At 42.7% G+C, this 17995-nt stretch overlaps 1 protein-coding gene across 2 annotated transcripts in view; it reads left to right on the forward strand.

Annotated features, from left to right (window-relative positions):
• The window catches only part of LOC137350605 (fibrillin-1-like), a 670523-nt gene that overhangs the window by 173993 nt on the left and 478535 nt on the right, over nucleotides 1–17995 (forward strand). Inside the window, exons 7-8 of one of the 2 annotated variants that reach the window (XM_068015325.1) lie at nucleotides 6780–6905; nucleotides 16085–16593. In XM_068015325.1, coding sequence (XP_067871426.1) covers nucleotides 6780–6905; nucleotides 16085–16107 — 149 coding nt within the window. In that variant the 3' untranslated portion in view covers nucleotides 16108–16593. Of the gene's footprint in view, nucleotides 1–6779; nucleotides 6906–16084; nucleotides 16594–17995 lie in introns of those variants that run through there. The other variant, XM_068015324.1, reaches the window with a different exon arrangement.

The raw sequence follows: 17995 nt of genomic DNA on the forward strand, positions 1-17995 counted from the left end.
AGGCCAGCTGAATATGACTGCATAGGTGTTGCCAGTAGTCATTTGCGCAGCGCCTGGCTGTTCTTTGTGCAGCGCTTCTGGCTGTTTTAAGTGCTACGGATGTTAACTCGCTGGGGGCTTTCTTGTAGTTCAGCAGTGCAATGCGCTTAGCGGCTAGGACAGGTTCCAGCTCTTCAAAATGAGATTGAAACCAGTCTGCATTCCGCTTCACACGTTTGCCATAGGTGGTCATGGCTGACTCATAGATGGCATCTCTGATGTGGGCCCACTTGGTCTCTGCATCCCCTGTGGGAGTGTTTTGAAGGACTTTTTCAAGTGAATTTAGAAATTTTTGTAACAGCTGTGGATAAGAAATTCTGCTCGTGTTGATGCGCGGGTGGCCCTTCTGCTTGGAGTGATGCAGCTTCTTTGGTTTGAGTCTAACCTTGCTGCACACCAGGGAGTGGTCGGTGTCGCAGTCCGCACTGTGGAAGCTGCGTTTGATTTGAACACAGTATAAGGAGGCTCGCCTTATGACGATGAGGTCCAGCTAGTGCCAACGACATGATCTCGGGTGCCTCCAAGAAACCTGGTGACAGGGTTTAGTGTGAAAGAACGAGTTGGTGATGCAGAGGTGATGATAGGTACACAGTTCAAGCAGTCTCTGTCCATTCTCATTCATCCTTCCAATGCCATAGCGCCCAAGGCAGGAGGGCCATGAGTCATGGTCGGCCCCAACCCTGGCATTGAAGTCCCCCAGCAGGAACAGATGTTCGGTATTGGGGATGCTACTAATGATATTATGGAGTTCCTCGTAGAACTGGTCTTTGTCTTCAGGTGGGGAGCAGAGTGTTGGAGCATAGATGCTGAGTAGGTGTACTGGACCAGAGGCGGTGAGCAGTCGGATGGACAGTATGCGTTCTGAGCCATTTGAAGGTGGTTCAATCATGCTGAGCAAAGAGTTTCTGATGGCGAAGCCCACTCCATGCTGTCTTGGTTCTTCAGGATCCCTACCCTGCCAGAAGGGGGTGTAGTCTTGCTCTGTTAGAGATCCGCTCGCAGGGAGGTGTGTCTCCTGAAGTGCTGCAATGTCCACATTGAGTCTACTGAGCTCGTTGTTAAGGATGGCGGTCTTCCGAGAATCATTGATTTGTGTAAGGTCTTCCGACTGTCCAGGACACACAGTTCTGACGTTCCAGCTTGCAAAACGAAGGGCTGGTACCTTCTTTCCTTATTTCGTGCTGTTTGGTGCGGTGTTGCAGTCCGCTTTTCGGGCAATGACCCTGAGCTCCTAGCACCCATTGAAGCAGGTGGACTGTGGCGGGACAGAACCTTATTGACCGGGGGCTGCCCGGTTTGAGGCGGGCGGTAGCTGTCCAGTGAGGTGCAATGACCTCTCCCACCGACAAAGGCAACCCGTGGCGCCCAATCTCTACGCCAATTGAGCTGGACTTATAACCCGTAACTGCTGCCTTCCGTGTTGTTTCGTTCGCTGTGAGGAGACTATGGAGTGACCTCTCCATGGCGCATGCCTGGGCGAATGTATGGAGGTTGTGAGTTGCCCAAGCGTCAAAACCCCCCTCTCGGCCTTTCTGGTGGGGTCCAAAGGAGTACAGAGCACGACGTTTGGCACCGGTATGGCTGCAGAAACTGCCGGAAACATGCCAAAGGTGACACATGACCGTCTACGGGGTTCCGCTCCGGATTTTCTGTTAGGGTTTACTCCCTTAGCCTTGGACTCTCCCGAGATACCCACAAGGCAGTGAGGTTGTTCGAGCCCCTGCTCAGGGATAGGTGGATGCCGGTGGGAGGAGGGGGTGTGAGGGGGAAGGGTGGAGGGAAGGGGGTGCGAGGGGGAGCTGGGGTGGGGGGTGCAGGGGGAAGATGTTGCGAGGGGGGAGCTGGGAAGGGCTGCGAGGGGGTGGGGGAAGAGGGTGTGCCGGGGGGCGGTGGGAAGGGGGTGCAGGTAATAAAACATTTCATTAGTTCCCACCATCGACGCCGGGAAAGCTCATCTGCGTCCTCTGGCAGGTGGGCGACAGCCTCGGGCGCCAGTGCCAGCAGGAATTCGCTGACATTGCGCTGCAGATGCACTACAAGCTGCACATCTCCCGCGGGCGCTTTGAAGTTGCGGCCGAGGAGCCACTCCACGATGGAGTCGACTGGGGCCGGGTCGTGGCTTTTTACGTGTTCGGGGTTTTTCTCAATGCTTCCCCTCTGTACTAGGTCTTATTACCCTCGGGTTCCGCTGCTGCTTCCTCTCTTCCTCTCTGCACTGGACTTACCGCACGCCGTGACACTTCAATAGACACTGCCTTCAGATGTTTTAATCTTGTTGACCTGTCTGCCAGTTGCACATCAATACAGAGTCCAGTCAGTTATCTACCCTGTCATAAATGAACCAACACAATGAAAGTATCCCTAAGAAAAACTATATCTCACAACACCAGTTGCTCTTCAATACACTGCATGTCATAACCCATCCTGGACTCTGTTGGGTGCTGACTTATCTCTGACAAACTACACAATAGAACCTTTAAAAAAGCAACTGTCCTTTCAAAGTGCTAATATCCTGATATCTTTGCATATTTTCATTTCATAAACGAAGCATGGCGTGGTATTATGTCACATTCATACAAATGGATCTGGCTGATCTAACACAGCCTCGTCAGTCCTATAAAACGGTCTGCAAGCATTCTAATTTTTAAGTGGATAATCTCATGAACTTGGTCCCGAAGCTTTTCAGTATATATCTAATGCCTCCTATTCCACTAGTCAAGAAGTTGTGCCATTTCAACTTCTATCCCATGGCCCTCCTGGCTGCTTATGTTCTGTGCATTACTCTAGGTGGCTATCTTTAGGCTGGTGCCGGGCAGGGAGAGGGCAAATGATTATCTGTTTGGACTGGAAACGGACCTGACAGATATTTAATATCCTCTTTACAGCTTCCTGCTGTGTGATATCTAGAAGAGAGGAAAAGAATTAAAAATGTGTTTCAGAGCAGCAGAATTCATGTGACTTGAGTAAATAGAGTTATATGAGGTTATCTTAAACAAGTTTGCTAACAGGTTCTGTGTGGTCTTAAAGCATGAGAGGAAGAGAAGCAGAATTTTTTTCCCCAAAAATATACTTTATTCATAAAATTTGTAGAAGTACATTACATAGCAGTTCAAATTTGACATTACAGATACAGATCAGTTTCTTTCAGTAAAGTAGGTGAGATGCCTCATTACACTTGCCATTACAGGTTATATTTGCAAAGTACATTTATATTTCATGTCAAACATTCTGTGGTGCGTACCACCCGCGAGGATTTACACGGTTACTAACCCCTCGATATACTATGATGAGAGGGCCTTAGACAGTGGCCTTTCCCTATTGAGCCTTTGCAGCGGCTGCCCCAGGCCTCAGTGCATCCCTTAGCATGTAGTCCTGGACCTTGGAATGTGCCAGTCTGCAACATTCAGTCATCGACAACTCTTTGCACTGGAACACCAGCAAATTTCAAGCAGACCAAAGAGCGTCTTTCACCAAGTTGATGGTCCTCCAGCAGTAGTTGGTGTTTATCTCGGTGTGCATCCCTGGGAACAGCCCATAGAGCACTGAGTCCTGCATTACGGAGCTGTTTGGGATGAACCTTGACAAAAACCACTGCATCTCTTTTCTGACCTGCTTTGCAAGGCACATTCCAGAAGGAGGTGGGCAATCGTCGTTTCCCCACCATAGCCCCCTTGAGGGCAGTGTGCTGATGATATGCCTGTAGTTGGCACCTGACCTTAGATATTTTTCCTCCTCCTGATTGCCTCCCCAGCCGTTCGCATGCTTCTTTTTCATATTGGGTGGGCCTAGGGAGTTGTGGGTGGGGGTTTATAGTCAGTTTTCCTTTTGCCTTATGGGCGGTATTCTCTGTAAAGAAAAATGTAGACAGTGTTGGTGGTTTCTGGTTGCCATGAGATGCCGCCTATCCCATGTGTCAGCAGGCATGGCATTATGGAGTGATGACAGGTGCATGAAACAAGCAATTGTATATTGTAAAGCTCCCAGGAATACTGGAGAACCAAGGGACCAGCGAGAATGAGGAACTGAAAGAAATTAGTATCAGTAAAAAAGTAGTACTGGAGAAATTAATTGGACTGAAAGTTGATAAATCCCCTGGACCTGATGATCTACATTCCAGAGTGATGAAAGAGGTGGCTGTAGAAATAGTGGATGTGTTGGTGGTCATCTTCCAAAATTCTATAGATTTTGGAACGGTTCCTGCAGATTGGAAGGAAGCACATGTAACCCCACTATTTAAGAAAGAAGGGAGAGAGAAAGTGGGGAACTACAGACCTGTTAACCTGCAATCAGTAGTAGGGAAAATGCTAGAATCTATTATAAAGAATGTGATAACTAGACACTTAGAAAATAATAGTAGGATTGGACAGAGTCAACGTGGATTTGTGAAAGGGAAAACATGTTTGACAAACCTGTTAGAGTTTTTTTGAGGATGTAACTAGCAGAGTAGATAAGGGGGATGTGGTGTATTTGGATTTTCAGAAGGCTCTCATGAGGTCCCACACAGGAGCTTAGTAAGCACAATTAGAGCACATGGGTCGATGTAGGAAGGATGATTCCCCTGGTAGGGGGGTCTAGAACCAGGGGACACAGTCTCAGAATAGGATGTAGGCCATTTAGGACTGAGATGAGGAAGAGTTTCTTCACTCAGAGGATGGTGAATCTTTGGAATTCTCTACTCCAGAGGGCTGTGGAAGCTAAGTCATTGAGTATATTCATACAGAGATTGATAGATTTCTTGATATTAAAGATATCAAGGGATATGGGGAAAATGGTTTTGAAGTAGATCAGCCATGATCTGGTTGAATGGTGAAGCAGGCTCGAGGGGCCAAATGGCCTACTTTTGCTCGTTTCCTATGTTCCTATGTGAGACTTTCTGTGTGGTGTTTCATGTAAGTTCAGGAACATTTGCAGATGAAGGTTGGCAGTTTAAACACCCTGTAGAATCTCCTGGACATTAATGTTAAGCTTTTGGAAAGTCTTCAACATAATGAGGGTAAGTAAGTGTCAAGCATAGTGAGTTCTTGGAAGATATGTCCAATTCTTATTACCATGTTTGATCTGGGTCAGATCATTAAACTTCTAACATTGATTTTGCTTTGTGGAGGGTCATAGAGGAGGCACTTACTATCAGAGCCATTTCTCTCAGCAGTGCTTGGCTGTTTCTTTAGCTGGTTCCTTCCTTGCATCCCAAACAAGACCTTACTTATTTTGACCTGGGGAGTGTAATCTTTACTTCCAATCCTGCCTACAGGAACCTGGACTTCTCAAGGGGTATGTTCCTGGATTATGTCAGGCTATATGACCTGACTCTGCAAATGAAATTGATTGAGATCAGATCAGGCAGAGCACTTTTTCTGACTAGTGCCCCAGTAGGGTGAAAGGGAAATCATGGCTTAGATTTCTGCCAAAAACTTACTGGAAGATGTGCCTGAAGAATTGGTATTGCGCATAATATTATTTTCATCAATGCTAGGTTCTAAATAAGGACAGATGTAACCATCTTGTCATATAGTCAATCCCAAAATAAAGAGATCACCTAATAGTCTTAAGAATGAGCATCAGAATCTTAGCAGAACATACACTAGAGCCCTGGAACTGATGGAGCTGACTTTGTTTCAGTAGCCTCCCATACACTTAACCCTTTATTGACTGGGATTTATGGTTAGCGGTGGAGCGACAAGGAGAAAATCCTGTTGGGCTTGTTTTCACAGCTTTAACCCTCTTCTTTGAACATCATATTCGATGTGTCCCTTTCCGATTGGGTCTCACAAATGAATTCCAGGCTTCTGATTGCCAAGTAAAGCTGCTTGGAATAAAAACAGATCAGCTGTTAAAACAGTCTGACTGGTTCTTCAGGCTGAAAGTGCATTCCATACTAGAACTTTGAATGGATAACATCATAGTGACCAGTATATCAGTAAGCAAGGAGGCATGATGAACAAATCTCTGTGGAGTGATATCCTCGAGTTTACCAAAGGTGCTGAGTGTAATGGATCCTAAGAGATTACCAATATCAATTCATGAGTTAATTCTATGTTTATGTATTCTGTATTAATTTATAGCTTGGCTTAGACACTGAAATCTTTAAAGTGCAGGCTGTGTCTTTAAAAATTGTTGTGTTCCTTCATCTTAGCTTGAGAGGTAGCAGGTAAAGCAAAATGTACACTTCTGTCTGAGAGTATTCTATATAAATAATGAGTTTTAAGTTGACCTTGTTAACTAAATTGTTAAAAGTGGCTGGTTTGAGTTATAAGTGGAAATCTGCAAAAAACGTTCCTGAGTTTTGAATTGAATTCACATCTTGGTGAGATTCAATGTTGCTGTTTATCTATGTTTACATTTATGGATTCCATTTGTCTCTAGTCTATCACTGGAGGAAGTATTTGTGCTCTCGACATCAGATCGAAGAAAGAGCTATAGCTAAGCTGCTGTCCTACTCTTTCAGTTCACATGTTAGCTTGGTAAACAGTGCCAGCAACAACCTGTAAAACCTAATTGCCCCTAATCCCAGCAAGTGGGTTGGGGTTTGGGGTGTAAATAATGGTGTCTTAGACAGATGTTAGAGAAGCAGAACCATGGAAAATTTGACCACTTTAAATTTGCTAATAAAATTTACAATATTGATGGGGACAGTGGATAGACAGATGATAATTGTGATTGGTTTGTTGCTGAGTAATACAGAGTGTGTTTGTTGAAAATAAAAGGATAATCTAATGAAATATTTTCACTTTCTTTGGCAGATGTGGATGAATGCCAAGCTATTCCGGGAAGCTGTAAAGGGGGAAATTGCATAAACACTGTAGGCTCCTTTGAATGCAAATGCCCAGCTGGACATAGGTTTAGTGAAGTAACTCAAAAATGTGAAGGTAAGACAAAAGCATGTTATAGATCAGCATACCTCAAATATATTCTAAAAAACACTGATTTTAATGTTATAAACTACTGGTACTTGCATTCTGTAAGTTTACACAGAAGAACAAAGATCATAAATTACTAAATAAGTCATTTTGCCTTGATTAATTCATTCCATGAACAAAAGCCATGACAAATAAGTTATATATAAGTTATATCCTAGAAAGTATTTATGGTTCCCAAAAAAAAAACTAAGGTCTGTTATAGCCTGCAGATTAATTAAAATGAACGGTGTTACCCTTTCTATATAATATATAAAAGCTAGTCTATTGGTGACCATGAAACCATTGTCGATTGTTGTAAAAACCTATCTGGTTCACTAATGTCCTTTAAGGAAGCAAATCTGCTGTTTTCACCTGGTCTGGCCTACATGTGACTCCAGACCCACAGCAATGTGGTTGACTCTTAAAATTCCCTCTGAAATGGCCTAGCAAGCCACTCAGTTCAAGGGCAATTAGGGATGGGCAATAAATGCTGGCCTCGCCAGTGATGCCCACATCCCACAAATGAATAAAAATATACTGCACTACTTTGGGAAGGCTATATATGAAGGCCAAAGCCATTATTTGAAAAATTTCATGCACTTCTAGAGGCCAGCTCAAGACATGCATAGATGAAGGTCTGTGACTGGATTGGCAACCTGTGTTGCCTAAAGCAGTATCATGAAGGATGGGAAAAGAATAAACTGAAAAATAGAGAAGTATACACTCTCACAGGGTTAACAGCACAACTTACATTAATTGTTATTAGTACTGAAACTGCAGCAGCATTTCCTTCATTAATGTCCAGCCCGTTGATGTAAGCATTGCTGCAGGAGTGAAGACTCTTAGCTATGTGGAGAGGATTGTTTGTCACTATGAAATTATGATTATATTATTAGTGTGCAGATTTGTAGTTTATATTGTTCCCTGCATCCCAACCTCAGTCTCTTCACACTTCATCAATTCAGTTGATCCACTGCCTGTGGCAGTCTTTTGAAGTCACTCATTCTCTCTTGAACACTTCATCTCCACCACAGCTGTCTCTCCATCGTGAATTTATTGTTAGGTGTGTTTTTGTTCTCAAAACATTGCTGCATCCTAAAATTACACAAATTACCACATGGAAACAGAACATTTGATCTAATCATCCTGTCTTGGGGTTTATTCTCATGCGCCCACCCTGTTCCCATATCTCTTCCCTTTTCTTCACCTATCTACCTATCTAACCTATTGGCATGGTCTTTTTTTAGTCACAAACTCCAGTATTGCATGCCATGGCTCACGACCACCTGTGCAAAAAAAAATTGTACTTTTCTGTCTGAAATCTCATGTATTTAATCTTCTATGTCTTCTTGTACTAGAACTCTCAAATACTGACGTTTGAAAGACTCCCACATGTTAGATGTTGATTTACCCTCAAACAGCCGCCCCCAATCTAAATTCTTCAGTTCCTGCCTAATATTGTTATAATTAGCCTTCCCCCAATTTAGCACCTTCACCCGAGGACTACTCTTATCCTTATCCACAAGTACCTTAAAACTTATGGAATTATGGTCACTGCTCCCGAAATGCTCCACTACTGAAACTTCGACCACCTGGCCGGGCTCATTCCCCAATACCAGGTCCAGAATGGCCCCATGCCTAGTTGGACTATCGACATACAGTTTCAAGAAGCCCTCCTGGGTGCTCCTCACAAATTCTGCCCCATCCAAGCCCCTAGCACTAAGTGAGTCCCAGTCAATATAGGGGAAGTTTAAAATCACCCACCACCACAACCCTGTTACCTTTACATCTTTCCAAAATCTGTCTACATATCTGCTCCTCTCCCTCCCGCTGGCTGTTGGGAGGCCTGTAGTAAACCCCCAACATCGTGACTGCACCCTTCCTATTCCTGAGCTCCACCCATATTGCCTCGCTGCATGACCCCTCTGAGGTGTCCTCCCGCAGTACAGCTATGATATTCTCCTTAACGAGTAATGCTACTCCCCCACCCCTTTTACATCCCCCTCTATCCCACCTGAAGCTTCTAAATCCTGGAACATTTAGCTGCCAATCCTGTCCTTCCCTCAACCAAATCTCTAATAGCAACAACATCATATTTCCAAGTACTAATCCAAGCTCTAAGTTCATCTGCCTTACCGGTTATACTTCTCGCATTGAAACAAATGCACTTCAGACCACCAGTCCCGCTGTGCTCAGCAACATCTCCCTGCCTGCTCTTCCTCTTAGTCCTACTGGCCTTATTTACTATGTCTTCCTCAATTACTTCACTAGCTGTCCTACTGCTCTGGTTCCCACCCCCCTGCCACACTAGTTTAAACCTTCCCGAGTGATGCTAGCAAATCTTGCAGCCAGGATATTAGTGCCCCTCCCGTTTAGATACAACCCGTCCTTCTTGTACAGGTCCCATCGGCCCCTGAAGAGAGCCCAATGGTCCAGATATCTGAAACCCTCCCTTCTACACCAGCTGCTCAGCCACGTGTTTAGCTGCACTATCTTCCTATTTCTAGCCTCACTGGCATGTGGCACAGGGAGTAATCCAGCGATTACAACCCTAGAGGTCCTGTTTTTTAACTTACTACCTAACTCCCTAAACTCCCCCTGCAGGACCTCATCACTCTTCCTGCCTATGTCATTGGTACCGATGTGTACCACAACCTCTGGCTGTTCACCCTCTCCCTTCAGAATGCTCCCTGTCCGTTCAGAGACATCCTTGACCCTGGCACCAGGGAGTCAACATACCACCCTGGAGTCTCTTTCACGTCCACAGAAGCGCCTATCTGTGCCCCTGACTATAGAGTCCCCTATAACTATTGCTCTTCTGCGCTTTGTCCCTCCCTGCTGAACAATAGTGCCAGTCGTGGTGCCACTGCTCTGGCTGCTGCTGTTTTCCCCTGATAGGCCATCCCCCCCAACAGTATCCAAAGCGGTATACTTGTTAGAGAGGGGGATAGCTACAGGGGCTTCCTGCACTGACTGCCTGCCCCTTCTAGCGGTCACCCATCTATCTGCCTGCACCTTGGGTGTGACCACTTCTCTAAAACTCCTGTCTATGACGCTTTCCGCCACCTGCATGCTCCTAAGTGAATCCACTTGCCGCTCCAACCGATCCATGCGGTATGTGAGGAGCTGCAACTGGGTACACTTCCTGCAGATGTAGTCATCCGGAACGCTGGAAGCGTCACGGACCTCCCACATCTCACAGGTGAAGCACTTCACCCCTCTAACTGACATTTCTAGCACTAATTAATAAATTAATTTAAAATAAATAAATGCTTATTAAATTCTTCCTAAATTATGATACACTTAACTATGTGGTCCCTAGTGCTAGATTTCTACAATAAATACTAAATGCTATCTAAATGCAGTAATCTCCTCCCTCTGGTTTAGTTACCCTACTTATTAATTAACATTCTTACTTTTATTTTCAATTAGTCGCGTAATAAAGGATAGCATTCCATTGTCCTTCTTTATTACTTGCTGTACCTGTATGCTAACTTTTTGTGACTCATGCACTGGAACACCTAGATCCCTCTGCACCTCGGAGTTCTGCAGCCGTTCTCCGTTTAAGTAATACTCTGCTTTTTTATTCTTCCTGTCAAAATGAACAACTTCACTTTTTCCTAAATTATACTCCATCTGCCAGATTTTTGCCCACTCACTCAACCTATCTGTATCGCTCCGCAAGCTCCTTATGTCCTCTTCACAACATACTGTCCTACCTATTTTTGTGTCATCTGCAAATTTAGCTGCCATGCCATCACTCTCCTCATCTAAGTCATTGATATAAATTGTAAAAAGTTGAAGCCCCAACACAGACCCCTGTGGGACTCCACTCGTAATATCCTGCCAATCAGAAAAGGACCCATTTATGCGTACTTTTCTGTTTTCTGCCAGCTAGCCAATCTTCTGTCCATGCTAATATGTTACCCACTACACCATGCGCTCCTGCTTTGCCCAATAACCTTTTATGTGGCACCTTGTCAAATGCCTTCTGGAAATCCAAGTACAGTATGTCAAGGAGCTCCCCTTTATCCACGGCACATTGTTACTTCTTCAAAGAACTCCAATAAATTGGTTAAACATGATCTCCCTTTCACAAAGCCATGCTGACTATTCCCAATTACCTTGCGTTTTTCTAAGTGCCCAGCTATAGCCTCCTTAATGATCGATTCTAACACCTTCCCCACAGCAAATGTCAAGCTAACTGACCTGTAGTTACCTTGTTTTGTCTCCTCCACTTCTTGAATAGTGGGGTTATACTTTCTTCTTTCCAGTCTGTTGGAACCTTTCCAGAACCCAGTGAATTTTGAAAAATTACATCTCAGCTGTTATATTCTATACCACTTTCATTCAACCCCATATTCCATTAACTTTTATTTGGCCATATCATCTACTTGAGGTGGTGCTTTTATTGTCTTACATGTCTGAATCCCCAAAATACCTCTGTTATTCTCCATCATCCAGTTTTCTCCCATCCATAGTATAACTTCATTATTTTCACCAAAATATAGCACCTCACGCTGACATTGAATTCTATCTGCCACTTTTTTGCCCATTCCACCATCTTATAATATTGCCTTGCAGCTTCTTTTGATGCTCAGAATTATTTACTAAGCCTCATGTTTTGGTATTGTTTTAAAATTTGGATCCCTTTATCCCTCTGTCCAAATCATTGTTACAACCTGGTGAGAAAGGTGTCTAGGGGTCTGTTACTATCTTCACCTAGTCTTATTGTAACAGGGTTTAATTTTAAACACACTGTTATGTGAGCTTCCCCTTTGTGAATCCTTGTTCACAGCTTTCCAATTATAAGGCAAAGAAATGAGCACACCTGGTTTTCCTTAGGTTTAAAGAAGAAAAGTGAAATTTATTAAACTTACTTAAACTTTAATACGGTTCACGCCTATGGATATACGACGCACCCACACTATTATGCACACGAGATACACACTTGCAAATAGGGACAGAAAAGAGGAGAGGAAAATATAGTAGGGTTTGAGGCAATATCAGAAGAGTTTCTTGTTCACTGTGCTTCGAGCTCAGTTGATTGTAGGTAGTTTTGGTGTTCGTCGGGGCCCAATGTTCTTCCTAAACCTTGTTCACGTGGAGACTTTTCTCTCTTTGTGTTCCTATGTCTTCACAAGATTTAGTTCCGTGGGAGAGATGGAGGCAGGCAGGACTGGAGAGGAGGTTCCAACTGGAAGCATACGGCTTTCTGATTTCAAACACTGCTTTCTCCAGTTTAAAACTCTCAGTTCAAACCTCTGCAACAGCCAGTTAGTCATTTGACTAAAACTGATCTCACCACTTCTTCTGTGTATTGGGGAAGCAGTGACTGGGTCCCCATTGGTCTAACACTGTCTGTTACTATGCAGATGTCTTTCCAGTCAGGGGCTTGCAGTTTTAAGTTTTAATGTTCATGGGGCGAAATAATGTGTGCCTCAGTCTTGGTAAGTGGGAGGCTTGCCTGACAACAGTATACAGAAGCAGTTCGACTACCCACTTGCAACAACTCTGAGAAACTGCCCTTAACTCCAACTCTTTGTTTCCTCCCTTCTAACCAGTTTTTAATTCAATTTGCTACATTTGCTCTAATTCCACACCTTAATCTTCTCCAATTGTTTCCTACATTACAACAGTATACCACTTGTTGTAAAGCTCTTTGTGACATCCTGTGGTCATGAAAGGCACTCTATAAAAGTAAGTCTGTCTTTAATAGTCTCCTGTGTAGTATCTTTTCAAAGGCTTTCTATTAGTCTGTGTAAACCATATTTACTGCATTCCGTCAGCACCATATCCACTGCACTTTAGCCATTCGCCACAGTCCTTATCTCCTCAAAGAACTATATCAGGTTTCTTATGTGAAACCTATGTTGGTTATCTCTAATCATTTTCTTTTTTCTAGATATTTTGTAATTTTATCACTAAAGATTCCAAAACTTTCCCTACCACAGATGTTAAATGTTAAACTAACTGCCCTATAATGACACTGGCTAGTTCGCTCACCTTTTTTGAAAATGGATATTGCATTGGCCACCCTCCCATTCCCCAGCACATATCCAGTTCAATAACTCTGAAATATAATTTCTCGGGTCTCTGCTATTTCTTCACTCTCTTCCTTCAGAGTTCTTGAATACATCCCATCAGTCCCAAATACTTTGTTCTCCTTCTTCTTGCTCAACTAGCTTTCTACTGTGCCTCCCCATTGTTTTTTTTTCCATGTTTGTGCTTGTGGCTGTTCAGTTTTCAGTCCATTAACACCCTATTTGTACTAATGCTTTGTCTTTCAGCACACTATTAACATATTGTTTGCCTTTGCTCCATGACCTTCTGGTCAGCTATTCTGTGACCTTGTCCTATCAACATCTCTTTTGTTATCTGTTGCCCCCCCCCCCCCCCCCCCGCCACTTTACTTGCTTGAAATCTTTTACATTTCTTATATCTGCCAGTTTCGAAGAAGGGTCACTGACTCTGCTTCTCTCTCCACAGATGCTGCCAGACCTGCTGAGTATTTCCAGTGTTTCTTGTTTTTATTTTAGCTTTCCTAATACTTGACTTTTATGTAGTATAATGTCTCTCATGCACCACCTCGCATTTAACCATTCTCTTTCTAATGATATATGTTATGAAAGTGCTTCTTTAAAAAAAAAAGATTTTTAAGGACTCTTATTTTAGAATTATGGACATTGGTTCTTTTGGGAAAACGGAAAAAATTCCATGGATGTGTTTTTTATAAGGATCACGGGGAGGTCTTGTTTGAAAACAAACCTTTACTGGATGTCACATACCTTAAGCTCAATAAACAACAGAAACCTTGGTGACTTGGGGAGATGTTTACAGAGGAGTGACAAGATTTATGGTGGTCAGGAGGTTTTGCTTTTGGTTCATTTGGGGTGTGGACTGTGTTGAAAGCAGTTGGACTTGTAGCCTGCTAAAAACACCCAGCTCCTCTTTCTGTACCTCTTTGGAAAAATCCTGCAAATCCAGTGTATGAGAGATAAAACCCCTGATGCCGCATTTCTCCTGAGACGCTCCTGGAAGGCCTGCCAGATTAATTCTCGCTGCCGCCATGAAAAGAACTGCTACAGAAATGATCCCAGTGACCTGTCTACATGTACTCGGACGCCAGACTTTATGCCATTTTTGGGACACAACATATTTCATCCTTTTTCTTCAAGAATTAACAAGTTTTGGCCAAAGTATTTTTTTTTGTCTTTATTTTGTAAAAGACCTCTGCAGAGAATTTTTTTTCCTCTTTAACCAGTGTGTGTGAGAGTGTGTATGTGTTGAGTATTTAAAAAAGGAATTTTCATATTTCAATCTGTGTTAGTGCTTTGCTTCTTTACTGGATAAGTCTTGTTTTATAGTAAACTGATAATTTTGTTGTTTATTAAAGAAGCCTGGTTGGTGTATTTTATTCTGGGATAAAGAGTAGAGCATATTATTGACCGTATTGCTAACTGGGTAGACATTTAAATATATGTTCTGACCTGTGGAGATGTGGGACCAGAGAAAGACTGTGCACTCCTCCCGCCTCAGTTGTAACATATATTTGTAGAACACTCTTTTTAGTATGTTTTTCCATTCTACCCTTGCTTTCCCCATCTCTGAACCACTTTCCTTTAATTGATCATTATCCAAAGACCTCTGACATTACCCATGTGTGGATGCTAGTTAACGACTGGGTAATGCTTGGTTTTAAGACCTCTACCCTGTCAAAAGCCTTATGCTATTCGCTGTCAAAACTCATACATGGAAAATGGCCACTTGTGCGGAGTATTAGAGGGAAGCCAACCTCCATGGGACTGTACTTAGCAGGAATCAGTCTCTGTACCACAACAAGTGAGACATTTTAGGGGGATTTTTAAAAAATAGTTTTGTTTAAAAATCCCTCAGCAATGTTGCTTTTCTGAAAGTGGTGATGGAAAGCATGCTGTTTTCACCTGCCAATTACCCTATCCAGTAGCCTAGAGAAAGTGTTATTTAAATAATGGGGAGAAGCATCCATTTCTGTAATAGCACAGCACTTGCCCTGCAGACATATCAGAAACACAGAGCAGCATCCTGCTGCTTGAAGGAGAGCCTCAAATGTTAATTGTACATCAATGGTGCTTAATTATATGCAGGCGAGGGGCATTAATTGGGACCTTACTTGAGCACATATAAAGAGATACATATTGAAACTGTGTGGGGGTTGAGTTAGACGTTATATATTCTTGTAATGTTTCACGCTATAAATAAATATAAGACTGTGTAAGGCTTGACTCCAGTAGCATCCTTCACCAATTGGCTTTCTGGAATATAACACTAGATTGGGTCAAAGATTGAAATTTTTTTTTCTCTCTGTTTCCCCCAATGGGAGCTGAAGGCCTATCGAGAAATAAAAAGTTAGGGTTAGAGGCTTAGTGGAGGGGAAAGATAGGCCAGGACATTGATTTCAAGTGGATTGTTCATTACTGTGGCATTATGTCTGAGGTAAGACCTACACCACCTCTCAGCAGATGTAGACCCCACTGGGGCTATTGGGTCCTTTTGCTGGAATTCCCAGGATGGCCAAAGTGCTGGCTTGACATGAGTAATGCAAGCAGGAGAAATGTCTGCATTCTGGAGATGCAGTTTGGTGTGGCGTTTAAGTGGGGCGGAAACCCAGTGCACCTGGGATATGTCCCAAATTGTGTTCTCTATCACTACAAATCCATCGCAGGAAGTAATTGCACAAAGCAACATGGGAGGGTAGAACAGGGTGGGTTGATGGGCAGGGGTGGGTTTGAGGCATTAACAGAGATTAAGGTTAAAAGCTGTGGGTAAGAGGAGAGTGGAGGGCAGTAGAGTGGGGTTAGATGTTGGGAGGAGAAGGAAGCGGGAAGGTAGAGCAGGGGTAGAGCCTGGTGAGGAGGTGGAGCAGAGTTAGAAATCACAGAATGTCCAAAGTGGTGGGGTGAGGGAGAGAAAGGCTGCCAGAAAATACTGAAGTGGGGCTGGTTCCCAGTTTCTTCAGGCTTTGTTTACCTTATGCCAAGTTGTTGCCAACTGTTCTAACCTGTGATCTATTGTGCTTTGTTTTTCATACTTCAGCTCCCCTCTGCTCTTGTAATTCAGTATTCCAGCATGTTCCCAATCACTCGAATTTGTCCATTATCTTTTTGTAGGCCCTGAAAAGTTGATCAAGTAACGCTTTATATCCAGCATGCTCTAAGGCAGCTAAAGATGAGCGCAGAACTTGCTGAAGTGAGCTAACAGACATGTCGAAGCTTGTGGTTAGGGATATGTGACCATTAGACTAGACTGTTGCACAAGAACAGTTAAAAGAGGAACAAATATAGGGGAACGAACGGTGGTTATTGTAAACAAGTCTGGACTTCTGTCCGGGTGGCTAAATGGCTAATGCTTGAAGATGAGATAATGCTTGAAGATTTGTGCAAAACAAGATCATGTGAGTCATGGGTTGAGCAAGGAGCCTTCAAAGAATATATAAGGGTTAACACTGGAGGGTATTCTCGGTGAGAACCCGGGAACAACTCTCAAAGGCAGGACCTTGAGTCTGGAGGCTCAGTGATCAACCGCGACAAGAGACTGATCACCTCTGTGTTGACGGGTAGTATCTTGTACAAGAAGTGAGTCTTGTACTTATTTGGTGTCTAAATAAAACTGTTGTAAGCATTTGTATGCTTCAAGTGATTTTAGTTCTAATAAAGTGACGTTATACAAGACTTTGGTTTTAGTGTATCTTTGTCCGTCACGTCAGTTGGTACTCTATAGAGAAAAAGGGTCAACATTTTTGATATCCAACAAGCCGTTTCTAATTGGTTCTAAACCTCATGAGTTCCTTTGAGTGTCTGCTTCTGGTCTGCTCACTGAACATTTATCTGGGCTAGCCATCATTGGCTTGAACATTGTTGCAGAGGTTCAGATATATTTACCTTGACATGTAAACCAACAATATTTTCTTATATATCATATACATAACAATGAATTTCATATACTGATTGAGCCATAGTTAAGTGAAAATTGAGTTAATAACCTTGAGTGGATGCAAATGTTGGAAGATAAATTAGTTCTTTATTTTCTAGTTTATAATATTTGTCTTTGTAACAACATTTATTAAAGTCTAATACTTAGAAGTATAACATTTGAATTATTTACTTCAAGTTGAAAGCTCAAAGCTGTTGTAATTGAAACATTAGCCGCTTAACATTGAAGAATTATATGCAACAGATAGTCATTAAAAGAGACAGTTTGTAGTCCTGGAATTTTAGATTGAAGAAAGTAATGGCATATAATCTAGCTAAGGCTATTCCTGCTGAGCCTGGCAGTAAGGATGATTTGACATTTCAGATAATACTCTGGTTTTAATCAAGGGAAAATTTTAAGATAACATTTTAAATGCCAAGAGGTTTTGCCAATATTTTTAAATTATAAACTGGTGTGAATTCTTCTCCATTGCACATTCACTCCACACTGTAGGAGCTTGTACTCCATCCGATTGATTCCTGGGGAATAAGAACTGGACTTGCAAAAGAAAATCATGATGGCAACTGTACTATTATTAACATGTAACTTTCTGGTCCACTCCTTACAAACATTGTGCAGCAATTGTTTTTTTCATCACTGGTTTGAATTTCCACCTATTAGCATCAGTTAATTCTTCAATCCTTGGACTTTGGTACAAGAAAATGTGTAAATTTTCTTCCCTATTAAAAATACAGCTTGGCTTGCTCTTCTGACAATGTGATTAAATAAAAAATAAGAGTTAAGAAAGATGATTGTGAAACATAGCTGTGCCTTGTGAAGGGTTTCAAGTGCTACAACAGTATTCTCAGTAATACAGATGGATATTAAAAAGTGCATAACATGTCTTGTCACTGGAATGTGATAGCAATAACTGCACCACTTGCCATGGATTCTTTTATATAGAATATACAGCACAGAATCAGACCAAATAAAGGCAGAAAATGCTGGAAATACGCAGCAGATCTGACAGCACCTGTGGAAAGAGGAACAGAAGTAATATTTCAGGTCGATGGCCTTTCATCAGAGAAATGGGAGAAATTAGAAATGTA

This window comes from Heterodontus francisci, chromosome 35 (genome assembly GCF_036365525.1).
Source record: "Heterodontus francisci isolate sHetFra1 chromosome 35, sHetFra1.hap1, whole genome shotgun sequence".
NCBI lineage: Eukaryota > Metazoa > Chordata > Chondrichthyes > Heterodontiformes > Heterodontidae > Heterodontus > Heterodontus francisci.